This window comes from Strix aluco, chromosome 3, assembly GCF_031877795.1.
Source record: "Strix aluco isolate bStrAlu1 chromosome 3, bStrAlu1.hap1, whole genome shotgun sequence".
Classification (NCBI taxonomy): Eukaryota; Metazoa; Chordata; class Aves; order Strigiformes; family Strigidae; genus Strix; species Strix aluco.
This window is the reverse complement of record NC_133933.1, coordinates 81,125,407-81,139,577: the sequence shown is the minus strand read 5'-3', so window position 1 is coordinate 81,139,577 and position 14,171 is coordinate 81,125,407. Positions and strand designations below refer to the sequence as shown.

General features: G+C 45.9%; 1 protein-coding gene across 2 annotated transcripts; it reads right to left on the bottom strand.

Moving 5' to 3' along the window:
* Positions 1 to 3,983: 3,983 nt before the first annotated feature.
* On the bottom strand, positions 3,984 to 13,752 carry PPIL6 (peptidylprolyl isomerase like 6). Of its 2 annotated transcripts, XM_074820752.1 has the most exons (8): positions 13,672 to 13,752; positions 12,279 to 12,374; positions 11,653 to 11,841; positions 10,720 to 10,782; positions 10,404 to 10,551; positions 9,015 to 9,071; positions 5,630 to 5,765; positions 3,984 to 4,212 (listed from the first exon to the last, which is right to left on the bottom strand). In XM_074820752.1, exons 1-8 carry the CDS (start codon positions 13,750 to 13,752, stop codon positions 4,101 to 4,103), a joined length of 882 nt encoding a protein of 293 aa, XP_074676853.1. In that variant the 3' UTR covers positions 3,984 to 4,100. The 2 variants fall into 2 exon arrangements, with proteins under 2 accessions (XP_074676853.1, XP_074676852.1); XM_074820751.1 differs by lacking the exon at positions 12,279 to 12,374.
* Between the last annotated feature and the right edge of the window lie 419 nt (positions 13,753 to 14,171).

The following is a 14,171-nucleotide window of genomic DNA, read 5'->3' as shown; positions in this document are numbered from 1 at the left end:
TTCACCTGCTCAGCTGGGACCAACCACAGAACGAGGTCAGGCTGGTTTAGGTAACCAGAGAAAAATAAGGGTAATGTTTAGACAGAGTCTTCCTGCAACAGTACATCCATACACCACATTTGTAACATGCATTTTTCTGTCAGTGATGGTTTAATACAGCAGTGGGCTCTGGCCTGTGTCAGGGCAGGAGCGTACCCCCTGCTCCTAGGAGTTTAGCTGTGTGGCTGATAAAAGATGCCTTGGCCAGCCTGGGAGCTTTTCAAGCGGAGGAACCTCAGCAGGGGCTCCCCAACTTTTTCTCAGTAGGTGCTTTTAGACTGAGGCTCTTGCATCTGGCCCCCACCTAAGCGGCAACCCCACGGTTGTTGCAGCCCTGCCTGTGCCTGGCCTTGGGTCCCACTGACCTGGCCTTCGACTCTCACTGCGCCCTGATGACCCGGACCAGTGCTTCTTCCCTCAGAGCGTCTGAGGCATGGGCATGACTGAGCTCTGTTGAGCTGGCCACTTGTTACTGCTTCTTAACATCCTCAACCTTATCAGAATTACAGTATCATGATTCTTTCTATTAAGTTTGTAAAATCATTCCACTTACTCATTTCCTTCATGCCATAGCTGTATCACATCGTTCTGATCCATTCGATACACTGCATAGTTGATATTTTCAGTAAAGGCCTTTCAAAACCAGTCCTTTGGAGTACCTTTTTTCTCCCTGGAATTGGTGGCAGGAACTCTTTCGTACATCTGGGGGCTAACAGTGGCTTAATTAAGTGTATCCCAAGCAATAAGTATATGAAGGGCAATAGCAGAGAGCTGTAGCCATGACAGTCTAAAAAGGAGAGAGAGGCTGGTCTGTAGAAGATGAACTATGTTGTCTAAGGTGCACCTGATACAATTAAAATGAACATATACTTCAGAGATCCCAGGGCTTCCTCAGATCAGTGCAGAGTACCTACATAGCTGAGGAGCCACACTAACAATTTCTATTGGCCTTGGCAGCCCTCCTGGATCAGATTCAGAAACCTTCTGACCTCAGATTAGGTAAACTATATTGTAGTTAATGACTTCATCCTCCAGCTTTTGTCTGATCAGTGCTTGAATTAGTAAGGGGTAACGATTGAAGCCTACTGTCCATGATTTATTAGCACACTGTCCTTGTGGTTTTAACACATATGCCTATACAAAGAAAATAACTTTGTATATAGTCTGAGGACTTCTTTCATCACTTTTCATTTAGAGCAATTTCTAAGAGAGTGTTTTGCTGGAGTAAGCAGCTCAGTATAAAACTCTAATAAAGCAAAACTTGAAAGATACCAATTTTTCTTCCAGCAGTGACACATTACATAAATAAACCACTGTGTAATCTGGTAAGATAATAGTTTTCTCAGGATGCAGGTTTCTGCCATCTGCCCTTTATAGAAGGGAGTTTCTTTCTATGGTTGCTGGGAAGGGAACTTTTCCAAAACCAACATTTGGCAATGGAAGTCTTCACCTCCTGTCTGCAGACTGCCCCTGAATTTCCCGGCTTTTCGGAGACCCCGTGGCTTGCCTCTAGACTTGTGCGTCCTCTGGATGCTTGCGCATGCCACTTCTCTGGTCTGGCTCTCTCAGAGGAGGCAATGCATTCCTAGAGACTTGATCAGAGATGTAGGTTACAGTAGAAAATATGGCACAAAACATCATTTTGGATTGAGGTTAAGATGATTCTTCCTTTGCTGTTTCATTGTTCATTGCCTTGGGCTCCTTAAGCATATGCAACTTACAGGCCCTGGTGAACCAGGGTTGAAAGACACACTCTTTTTTTTAGGTGACCTCCTTAATACTGGATGAAAGATTTTACCACATTTTTTCTGGCAGTGTCCTGTCGTGACCAATGCAAATACAGTAATTGTGGCTTGCCTGAAGGATCATTATGCCTGAAATTCAAAATATTTCCTGGTTGTACTCTCCTCTTCTCATTATAATGTTTTCCATGTGCTGTAAGTTCAACCAGTTGTCCCTTGCCCAGTCACCCTGCGCAGCTCTCCTAGATCCCGAGCGTACGACACCCTGTATGTTGTACATCCAGCCATCACGTGACTTTTGGCACAGGATCATCTTTCTGATACTTGACATGATCAGGCGTTTGTTTGTCCTGAAGGATCCTGAACACTGTCCATTGCCAGAGCGTGAGTTGTGCTGTGCTCTGGCTCGGTCCCTTGTGGGGACGCTGGGGACACTGGGGTGCAGCCATGCTAGAGAGCAGACCTGCTGTGGGCAACCAAGCCAACAGCAAATAAAAAATAAATTAACTGGTCTTTTAGCATTGTCCCTTATAACCTGCACAATTAAAATTACTTTTCTAACTTTTATCTTTAAACTTCTGAATATAATTTAAAATCCTTGCAAGAAATAAGAGTCACTAACCTCCATCCCAAAACTGAGTTTGGAAGCCATATCCTTTCGTAGCGGTAGTCTCTACTACTTATGAAAAGCAATTTGTTAGTCAATGTGTTATTTTATAAAGAAAATACAATAATGTATTTTCATCTTTGACCCAGAACTATGAAGTGAAAATTATTACTCTCTAGGCAGTTTGTTTGATTTTAAATGTTCCTACAGAAGACTTAGTTCCTATATAGTAGATGTATAGATTGTAGAATGCTTTAGAACATAGGATAAAATCTGTTAAAGGCTTCTTAGCTAGCTACAGACATATAAACGTATTTTAGGTTAGAGAATCTTTTTGTTTTGTACCATAAGAAAAACCTAAATCTCCTCGCTAAAATTAAAACAATCTCTATACTCCCTCAGAACCTGTGCAGATTGCTATAGGTCTACGCCCTCTTTAGGCATTCAGTTAAACATTTGCTGATTTGTTAAATTCATTCCCATTTAGCAAATAAACTTAAGATTGTTACTTTTCATGAAATCCAAGAGCTTAAGCTTGGACAAAATTAGGTCTCTCCTAATACTTCTCTAATTCAGCCTTTCCCATCTTACAGTGGTGTTGTTTTGTGGGGTTTAGTGGCTCAATCGGTGAGCCAAGGAGCAAAGGTCGCTCAGCACAGGGCTCTTTGCAGCGCTGGAAATAAAGACAAGAGAGCTGCAGCTGACGGTGTCCACGTAGCCCTGACACAGCAGGGCTGGTTTAGCCTTGTATCTGCATCCAAGCCCAATGAATGAATAATCTTTCCTTTGAACTTCCAATGCACTTGGTTATGGCCTCTCTTTCCAGGCTGCATTTTGATCTTCCACACATCTTCTCTTCTTTTAACGCTTACCTGCCATCCTCTGCTGAAGCCATCCATGCCCAAGCTCTGCACTGTACATCAGTGAGATCTTGGATAAGAAATCACTGACTTAGTGTAATCACTGACATTGTGTATTACATATTTGCATCCACATGTAACCTTAAAGTTTCCTGTTTTCCAGTAATTTTATAAGCAATATTTTTCTCCGTTTTCGTGGCAACAGTCACATTTTTGTTATTTGAGACCATCTGCCAAAAAAAATTACTAAAAGCTTATGGCTGCTCTAGCACATCCTAGTTTTAGCCTGATGCAGCCCAACCTGATTTCAAGTGCGTTACTTTTAGTTTATAGTAGTCGGCGCAGGATCTGGCATTCAGAGAGACCGCAGTCCTGCAAACATATTTTTTCCTCCTTTCCTCTGACATGTCTGAGTTACCATATGCAGACTATGTCTGGTATCTGAGCTATGTGGGGCAAACCTGGCAGGGCAATTGTGCTGTGGGGGTTGTGGTAGAGGCAGAATTTAGCCAGGAACAGTTAGCTTTATCCCTACAGGTGCGTATCCATCTGTCCACCTGTGCTTTAGCCATATATGCATTTTATCGTATCTGTTTGTCACTATATTAACACCATTTCCTATAAACTGTAGACTGGCACTGAGATACATTCACAAGTCTTTTTCTATACTCCTGTAAAGGTGCTTTTTAACAGCTAATGAACCTTTTTTTAAGCCAAAATAATGTTTCCAAGCCATTCACATGTGCAAGAAGTGCTTTTATATTTGCCTTAAGTGAAAGTCATCAAGGTCTGTAAAAAGCTGAGTGGAAAACGGTGCTCTACCTTACAGCAGGCAGGAAAACCAGCTGGCAATCACGGCTCGAAAGTCCCACAGTTAATAATCTTGCAGGCTACCGTAGGCCTTTCGCTATATGTAGGTACAGCTTCCAGTCTCTGGAGGACCTCCGTGCCCTCGATGAGTTGCCTACGGAAGGGAGAAAGTGCACATATGATCCGTCTCTGTCCAGAGACAACTCGTCAGCCTCCGGCTTGTGCAGGGCCGTAACAAACCCAGGCACTGGTTTCCTACTGACAGGCTGCACCTGCTCTGCTCTTTAAAAAGTTGTTCTTTGCAATGGATTTGCAAACGCCATCAGTTCTTGATTAAGTAGCCTCTAGTTGGCATTTTAGGAGAGGTGAAAATACTATGGCTTTATGCAACTACATTTATTTAGAGAAATAAGCATTGTACCCTGTGCCCCAGCTACAAATGACTGTCAGAAGTGACAGTATTAGAAGTGACTCCCTGAGAAATATCTTTCATTTCTTTCCTTCACAGTGGCAATCTGAATCCTGAACACAGTCCAAGATTTTGCAATCTTTACGATTTTCAGCCTGTCCGGCTCCCACGGTGTGGGAGCACAAGCAATGCCTCTTGCAGGTGTCAGCACAGTGGTGGATGGCAGCAGTGCTCCGGGAAGCTTTGGAGCGTATCCCATCCCACCCCACCCATCCCATCCTGCACAGTGGTACCAAGCGGGGACGTCAGAAGGACTGAGCCAGCACAGGGCTGTAAAGTGTCCGTCTGTCCTTGTCGTATGCTGTGGCTAATTTTTGCTCCCTCAGGGTTAAACTCCCACTCAGATTTAAGAGGGCCTAGCTCTAAGATCATGGATCCTGCACCTTTCAGATTACACAGAGCCAGTGGCAAGGCAGAAACTTGAGGTGAATGCCGCTGGTAATAAATATATCCAACCAGCAATCGCTTTCGGTTTGTTCTCTGTAAGTGAGACAGTTATGCTTTTAATTTCCTTTAAAAATGGTGTCTTTTTCCATGATGTGGTTACACGGAGACTGCACTGTGAATTTCTCTCTCTGTGGTAATACATACATGTTTTGCTCTCTTACATCAAGCAAACTGCTAAGAGCAATAATCTTCCTCATTACATTCCTGAAAATCTAAAAATCTTAACAGAGCCAGCCCTATACATTAACCTACTAAGAACAAACTCCCAGCATATGCTTGCTAAAATAATTTTTCAGCTCGTGAGGGCAGAGCAGAGCCCAGAGGCTTTGCTCAACACTGCCCTGTCTGTCAGGGCCCTCCTTCAGCTGACACCGAGCTTCGCAGGCGTGGATTTGTAGCCACCATCCTGGAGAGGTCCTGGCAGCTTTGCCATAGGGTTTTCCAGCTTGAGCATGCCAGGCCAGGGTGGAGAAAGGGAGGGATGGGTATCATTAGGTACTTCAAATCTGACTTATCCATCCTCCCCCTGGCCAGAGGCATCCGCGTTGCAGCTGCCGTAGGGATTTCATGGACGCTTCCTCCCAGACAGCAATGGCCTGCGGGGCCAGGGCAACCTCCCGCGCAGCGCAGTGGTGGCAAGCTTGGGCCTACCTACCCAAAAGCCACGTATTTTTTGTCCAGGTAGGGAGCTGGCTGGAGGGTGATGTAGAACTGTGAGCCGTTGCTGTGGCGGCCCTTGTTGGCCATCCCAAGGACCCCTCTTCCCTTGTGACGGACGGAGAAGCTTTCATCTAGGGAAAGAGTTGGGGGATGAAAGGCGGCAGTCGTATTGCTCCCTTGGCTGCTATTCACTGTACAGCTCCCTTTTGCCAACTCCTGCAAGCTCCCCTTTCCTTCTTCCCCGCTCTCCCTTTCCCTTCTCCTTTTCCCCCAAAGGTCTCATCAAGTCTCATGCGAGCCAAGTCTGGTTTGAATCAATGTCCTTCCTAGAAAGAGCTTCCTGCTACTGCCTAGTGCTTAAGCCAGTAAAGAAGCTAATTAAAAATATCCATGAAAAAGCACTCCAGGTATTTCTGAATGTCAGAGCCACAGCAACAATGCCTCCGGCTCCCTGTTGTCGGTCTGTAATGCCTCTTGCTGGAAGAGCTCGGGCACTTAGCACGGCATTTCCCTACAGCTCCGTGGGTTTATTCCCACTGTACGGATGAGGAAGGCAGGAGGCAGAGCAGATGCTCCAAGCGCAGCCTCCACTCTGCCTCCCCTCATCCTGCTGCCTGTGGTGAAGAGGACGAGATCCTCCGTGAGCACAGACAGGGCTGTGAGGGCAGGACGTGCCTGGCTGGGGTGGGATGCCCGGCTGCTCCCAGCGCTTGGCAACTTGCACGGGAGGGCAAGCAGAAGACTTCTTTAACCAAATAAAATGACAGACCTGAATAAATTGAGAGCAGATATTTAGTTAAGGAGGCCACGGTGCTCCCAGAGTGGAAGCTTAGTTCCAGGGAGAGGAAAGGAGGCAGGCGATGGGAGCAAGAGCCGCAAGGAGGTGAAGAAGATCCTTCATGCTGGCTGAGGAAGGACTGGTGAGGGAGAGAAGAAGCAGCTCTCATGAGGGATGACTGCGGAAGGACATGCATTAGGCGTGCTTGGGCTTGGGGGATGATGGCAAGGACTTGATTCCTTCTCTGTAGAGAGGAGCCCAGCTATGAGGTGTTCACTGATCCTGACCTCCCTGTCACCTGTCTCTCACCTGATCACACTGAGCAGTCAAGAGCCCCATTGAGCTCTCAACAAGCTTGAAGGAAACTGTAGAAATACTTAGATTTTATTGTTCTCTGTTGGTGTTTTTTTTTTTAAATTCTTTTTACCCTGTTTGAGTGCCCTTCTCAGAAACTGATTCATAAAAATGGTAATTAAATTTTAACTGAACAGTCGTTCCCTGACCGCTGCTTTGCGGTTTTCAAAATTACTTCAGCAGACTAATTTTGGAGTAGGATGCTTTGTCTTATGACACGGTGCTTCAGTCTGAGTGATTCTCTGTAATTACCTCAGTCCTTTCAACTCATTACAGTAAAATGCAGTTGCGTCCCATTAATTTCAGTAAGCGTTGCAGTGCCCGGACGTGTGCCAAGTGTGGAGTCTCCCAGAACATTACTGTCTGACAGAGGCATCTCTCACTGTTTTCAGATATCAAAGATATTTGTCCTCTGCTCTCAGTGTAAAATAGTTTTGCGGGAAGTACTGGGAAAGCAATCTAAGCCTTAAAATATAAAGGCATACCCAAGGGAACAACTTTCTCAAAGATGAAAAGCAACTTTTAATTTAAAAGGGGGAGGGGAAGAATTACCAATCCTCTCCTTTAATATATCAACGCGTGGAGTATGTGCAATATGGGTAATAAAATTCTCCCAGGGATACTTTCAAGGTTGACAGATTCCAAATTAAATCCACCTTATAATTACTTAAGCGATTTTTGATGCATTGTCACCTTCGCACGTGACATGGCAGCTTCTTTCTTGGGTAGCTCAGGGAAAGCACAAGCTTTGCTTGGAGAAGGAGGATGAAGCCAGGAGCAAAATGCCACACACTGGGCTGGGGCTTTGTGCCGCAGCCCGGGCAGTGTGCGTGGGGCCTAGCTCTCCTGTATGCACAGGGGCCTACGCACACTCAAACTCATTTTCCTCCGCAGACCATTTCTATCCAAAGAGAAAGTTCAAAGGGTGCGAGATGTGCACTAGCACAAATCCATAGGGTAGTGTGGCTGGAAAAGAGGTTTCACAAACTTTTAAATCCTCAGTGACATCTGCCTTGCAAACAATTTAACAGCCAGTCTTTTTTTTCCCAATACCAGCTTATGTTTTTTCTGAGATGTGCATGTCCCAAGAGTCCAGGCTTGCTGCTATTTCAGGAACTCCAGCGTCAAAGAAGTGACTTTTGCCCCTTCCTGCCCACTCCAGGCAGCCCATAGCATTTACTGCCTTAAATCCCTCACACCGGGCTTTCACTCCCAGCAGCTTTCCTGCCCGTCAGCGCTGTGACCCAGCCAGGCAGAGCAGGCTGGCGACCTGCTTCTGGATGGGTTTTGCTCCATCCATCCCGGGACCTTGAGATGAGAGTGGCTTCTCCTCGCAAGTGGGTTCTTCAGCATCTTGGGAAAGAAAGTTTTCAGCTACACTTGGTGTTTCTGATCTCACTGTTGGCTGCTGCCCAGCCTGCTCAAATGTCACCTCGTTTGTGCCATTGGCAGTGGGAATGCTTTTATAGAAGTGAACATAAATCAGTTTCAAAAGTGCTTTAACTGTCATAAAACATCTTTATGGGTAGCATTTAATCTAAACAGGACATCCCAAATGTCCATGACAATTATATGGGTTGTTTTTCTTAAATATTGCAAGTTATAATGTTCTTTTTCCTTTACATTTTATTACTTTATACCAGTATGGGGGAACATTTTTTGTTAAACTTAGCTTGTGTTTGTCATTTCTTGACTTTCATGGTTTTATGTGAATTCAGCAGTAACTCCCCTTAGATCTGCAGAGTCACATAGCAACTGGCAGTGATGCCTGTGGTGTGCCCAAGCCTGAAAACCTGCCTGAGACCCAGGAAATCTAGAGTTAAAGCTGGCTTACTTCCATTGCTTTAAATGCATTTAGACAAGTGGTATCTGTGACTGGAGATCTGTAGCTAATCCGCTTCTGCATTTCTAAGGTCCTGTCCACAAAGGTGAGTATTTGCAGTTTGAAGTAGGCAGTGGGTGACCATCGGCCCTCATTTAGACAGAGAGAAGGGGCTGGTGGAGCTGAGCCTTGGGCAGGGGACATGAGAGGAGGGGACGAAGGTTACAGATCAAACAGTGTCCTCACTAAAACAGTCTGCTCATGCTAATAGAAGCAGATAATAATTCTGACTGAAAAGCAAACCCTTTTGCTTTATGGAGATGAAAGGAAATTCCCAGGTTATTGTGTGAATAAGATCAGGTCAACAACTTGATTTTTGTGGAAATTTGCCATTTGCGCAGTAAGATAGTATGTGCAGAAACATACCTTCAAAGGTGGGACCGTAAATTGACTCTCCTGTGTCTCCCTTTCCAGTTATGATGTCTGCAAGGAAGACAAAAGTAACCATCAGAGACCAGGTTTATCACAGGTGTTATTGGAGGTTGTCAGTGAGCAGCTCAGCCGAGGTCAGGGATGTGGGTTGCACATCAGCCTGGGGGAACAACTGCATCCATAACTCTGTTTTACTACTGAAATTTTAACAGAGCTTTGGGAAGAGCTCTACTTCCATCTCAAGAGACGGTCTCTCTATGGAGAACTAGTTTAATTGCTGCCCCTCTGAAGTTGGTAGCTCAAGTGAGGACACAGCATCTCCCCTCCTGGGAGAGCTCCTGCGGTGGCAGCACCCAGCCAAGGAAGGGGCACCCTGGAGAAGGATGTCTGCCAGGGGAGTAGGGTTAGAATAAGAAAGGATGAAAATGCAGCTGTGGTATTATGGTAAGACCACTAACTTGTCTAAGAAAAGAGATTAGATAAGAGAGAAATTCCTATTGAACCAGATTTTTGATGGGTGAGACACTAAAGAAGTCTGATACATCTATTTTTAAGGTTTTTTTTTTAAGAAGTCTGGTTTTGTCACTTTATTTAGACATTGTCTTACAACAGACAGGTTATGGTCAGTCCTCTGCAGTAGCAAGCTTGTAGTTTCAGATTGCCTTTATGGACTGCATAGTTATTTATGGAAATTAGGAGGTATATCTTCAAATTATAAACTTAAAATGGATTTAAGCACTCACATTTGAAGTAGGCGAGGCAAATGCAGGTAAGAAATACAGATAGGTAAGATGGATGATAGACCAAAAGGGAGTAATGAAGGAAATGCCTTCTGATACACCTATCTTGACTTCCCTGGGGATGTTGGGGAAGCTGCGTGACCCATCGTTCGTGGTGCCTTTCTTGTCAGTGCCAAACTCCAGGCATAGCGCTGGCATTCAGACAACTCACCAGCACCTTTGGAAGGGCTCTGACACTTGGCTAAATGCCTCTAAATTATCTCTCCATTAAACAAGTAATATATTTACCTATGCATGTTCTTAGTGTTTTCATATTTCCGATTAGTTTCCTAATTACCAAAGAACTTCATGGAAGAGAGTTAATGTTTTCAATTAGTTTCCTAAATTCTTCTGAAAAGGTGTTGGATAATCAAAAGAACAAATTATCCAAACTTTTCATATGTTTACAAAGTGAGATGGTTAAAAGAGAAAATGTTTTCTGGTTTTTATATATATATATATTAATTACAAGCTTGTCCCGCAGAGGTTAGCTTTGTCATGCAGTGCAGATACATCTCTGTGGCTGAAGGCTGTTATTCATGCAGATCATCCCACCCTCACTTCTGCTGTAACTCGGATTTACTCAGGACACCTGGAAACACACCTCCTCCTTGGATCCACCCATTTTTCACTAGCCGATGGAAAAGGGAGTTTTTGTAGGTGAGCTCTCGGCCATCGCAGAGAGACTTTGCTCCTCCGACACACAGGGCACGGAAATTCTCACAGGTCCTGGGACACGCATCTGAAAAGAGCTGCAAAAGTGAGAAGAGAAAAACACGTGTGAAATTCATAGCTGACAATGTGTGAATTTCCTAGCTGATGTCCGCTGGCCAGATTTCTGTTTCCCCTCCTTCGGCAGGTGAAACCACCGCACTGGGCGTGCTTGTTCCTCACTTTTGCTTTTCTCCTCTGTAACGTACCTCAAACAGCAGCCTCCCGACAGGCTGTTCCTCGATGGCTATCTCCAGGTACACAAACACGTGCTGTTCAAAGCAGAAAAACAATGCAGTGAGGGAAAGGCCAGCTGTCTGTGCAGCACTCGTTTCCTAACACAGGCCAGGGTCTAGCTGCCCAGTGCAAATGGTCTCAGAAAATGTCCACAGGATTGCCAATGTACAACAGCATTCCTACTATTTTGTTTAAATAAACAAAAAAGTAAAGGATGTTTCACTTCATTGTGGTCAGAAATAATCCTAACAGTGTGTTAAAGTGAACTACTGGGCAGGGCCCGCTTCTTCATCTTGCATTTATTTACATGTCTATTGCAGCCTGTACAATACAGGCAGGAATAAATGAATCTGCAGAAATACCGGCCACTCCGCCAAAATGGACATGTCTCACTCTTCCCAGCCAGACTGGTATTTGTTTTGATATGACATTTTGCTCTGCTCTCAATACCGTGTCAGTGCCGGCAACATCGCACCTCACAACACCACGCCATTTCATGGAAAAGGAGAGGTTTGGCAGTTGGGCTTTTCATACCCAAAAGAATTTTGGTACCCAAGGGCTGGGTGGTTTACGATTTTGGAGCAGCACAGTTGCAGCACAGTCAGCAATGCGCTTTTGTCTGTTCAGCTCTGAAGCAGTTAATACATGCCAGGCATCTGGGCTAGCGTTTGTCCCTTCCTGGCTGCCGAAGGTGCAGAGGCTCTGCTGTCCTCATCCTTGGCAGAGGATGCTCCCCACCAGCCGCTCCAGCCCCAGCTCCGGCCCTGCCATCGCAGGGCAGAAACCAAGAAACTGCCACTGCTGTGCTCACCCTCCTTCCTCCTCGTGGTACCTGCCCTTTCATTGGACAACCTCTCCAGCTGCTTACAGACCTTGTACTCTTTGTGTAAAACAGTGCTGCTTGCCTGGCTGTTTTTCAGATACTTGGTGTAGAAATCCTCAGCAATCGCTCGGTAAAGTGCCTCGGGCTTGAAGTTGCGATAGTCCCACTCATGGTAGGACCACTTGAGCAGCTCCTTCTCGTCCCCCAGCAACTGGCCATCAATGAAGCACATCACCGAGGAGGCGTATGCCCATACCTCACCTCTCAGTTCCTGCATTTCAGAGGGAAAACAAAGCCTCCAAGATTATTTACACATTTAATGAAGAAGCAATCAGCAATAATCCACCACAGGTGATATTTTTATGACTTTCCTACTTTTAAAACCACAAATCCCACCAACTGGAAGAGATTGAACAGCAGCTTTTGGTGAGGTGTGCTCACACTGCACACAGTTACGTGCCCTAAAGGTCTGGATCCTGCTGCTACAGGACATTATTGTGACAAGAGTCACCTGGGTGTCACTTTGGGGGCAGATCAGACTGAAGAGTAAAAGCACCTGGAGAGCCCCATCCTGCCTCGCAGGTCTCTGAGAACGTTAAATAAATTGGGGTGGACATTCCGAAATCTGCGGATGGCACTGAGCTGGGAGAGGCTTCAGCCCTGGGGAGAGGACTTGTGTCCAAAACAACCTGAGGACGCAAGAGTTACCTTCTTTTTCTCCTGTAAATATTCAAGCCATGCAAATTCTACTAAAGGCTGTATTACAGGATCTGCAAACTTGCTTGGAAACTTCAGCTTCAGAGCCTATATTTTCAAGGTAAGAAAAAAAAACTGCTTACAAGGAATTTAATACCGTCCCACACCCTATCCTATCACACCATGTATTTCCCTCATGAACTACAACCTAAGTCACATTCTAATCCAGTTATTGCTCTGCACCCCTCATGCCTCTGGTGTAACTCCCGACACTTGCAGAAGTACATGCAAATTGCTCTAAATCCCTGTTTGTGGAGGTAGTGGGTGTCTTGTTTTTCTGTGAAGGTCTGCTTCACAAACATTATTCAATTATACTGGTACTCCCTCCGCCCATCCCTGCCTTGGGAGATGGACGTTAGTAGTGAGATATTCAAAGATATTGCTGAGCATCATCAACTGCATTTTTGCATGCATAGGGAGCCACAGTCCTCTACTGTCCCAGCAGATTGGGTCCAGGGCCTCAGGGCAAGCGAGCAGCTTGGTGAAGGCTGCAAGGTGAACATTTCCAGTCCCCGTTGCTTGTAGCAGTGCATCAGGAGCACACGGCTATTGAGATATGGGACATTTCTGTCTGTGGATTTAGCCTCATCTCCACATGGGCTGTGGCACACAGGTGCCACAAGCTGAGGCTTAAAGCCAGCCCCACTGGCCTTAAAAAGAATATTCTTTCTTTTTATTAATAGAACTTTCTGTTCAGCTCACAGTCCATGTTGCTATCATTCACATGGTGGCTGGAAAAAAAAAAAAGAAAACAAGCCAAGAGGCAAACACCCCCTGCAGCTATTGGCTTGGCTTGTCCTTAGGTCTGCTGATAGATGGCAGAGCTTCATCAGCTGTAAATAATGCTGGGGAACAAGCCTGGCAGATAAACTCTTCCAGCCGGGGAGGGCATAAAGGTCAGCCTTGTGCACCCCACAGTGGGCTGCGTGCATGTATCTGCTGCACAGCCGAGCTTCTCGTGAAAAGTCTGTGAAACCCCGTGAGGTTTGCAGCTTTTTGCTCTCTCCTCTGCACTGACAGAGCTGTATTAAGGGACTTGTCATAAGCTGCCGAGCAAGTCGGGCAGAGCTGCGATGGGCATGACATCTTATACAGCATTGTGCAGCTGTACAATTTCTTGGAGGTGTAGGAACAAGGAGGTGAAGATACTGCAATGGAGACCCCCTGCCCTGAGCAGTGCTGAGCCAGGAGCCCATAAATCGTCAGTGCCTGTGCCTGCCAGTGCCGAAGAAGAGCAGAAACCTGAAATTTGGAATATTTTCATCCCAAGAGCCGTTACCAGGCTTATTTACTTCCAGCCCGCACCGCTCCCAATCCAGCACCGGGGTTGAAGCCCAGAGATTACCTCTGCTGCGCACTTGGCCACGTGGAAAGCTGGGTCCCGGAGCAACCCCACCACTGTCACTATCACCCGCCTCGGGCCCATGGTGCCTTGGACACCACCAGTCCCAGTCTGTCAACAGAGCCCGGCTCCATGGCAACGCCAGGCACCAACACACACGCACGCACGCACACCCCCTCCCTGCATCTCTGAGCCTTTCCCAGGCCTAACGTAAGCTGGTTTCAGCCCTGTCAGAGGGTGGGAAACACTCCCATTTCTCTTTTCCCCCAAAGAAAGGAAAACAAGGTTACACAGAAAGTGTGTGGCAGAGCAGAGGACTGGAGCCAGCTCTTTACAGAACTCATGATAGATGACATCAGTACAGGATCATTTAAAAGAAAGGATGAAGATCCTGTTGCTAACGGTGGCTAATACAGCAGATGCCCAGCAAAAAATGGTAAGAATAAGCAAACATGACAGCAGTGCTTCCCCGTTACTCTCCCAGCCTCTGGTGAGCCTCTGCT

Coding starts and splice junctions, on each gene's coding strand:
- PPIL6 (XM_074820752.1), bottom strand. CDS start 13,752: ATGGGCCCGAGGCGGGTGATAGTGACAGTGGTGGGGTTGCTCCGGGAC. Junction 12,375..13,671: donor TGGCCAAGTGCGCAGCAGAG/GTAATCTCTGGG, acceptor TTGAAAATATAG/GCTCTGAAGCTGAAGTTTCC. Junction 9,072..10,403: donor TGGGTGGATCCAAGGAGGAG/GTGTGTTTCCAG, acceptor TCTTCCTTGCAG/ACATCATAACTGGAAAGGGA.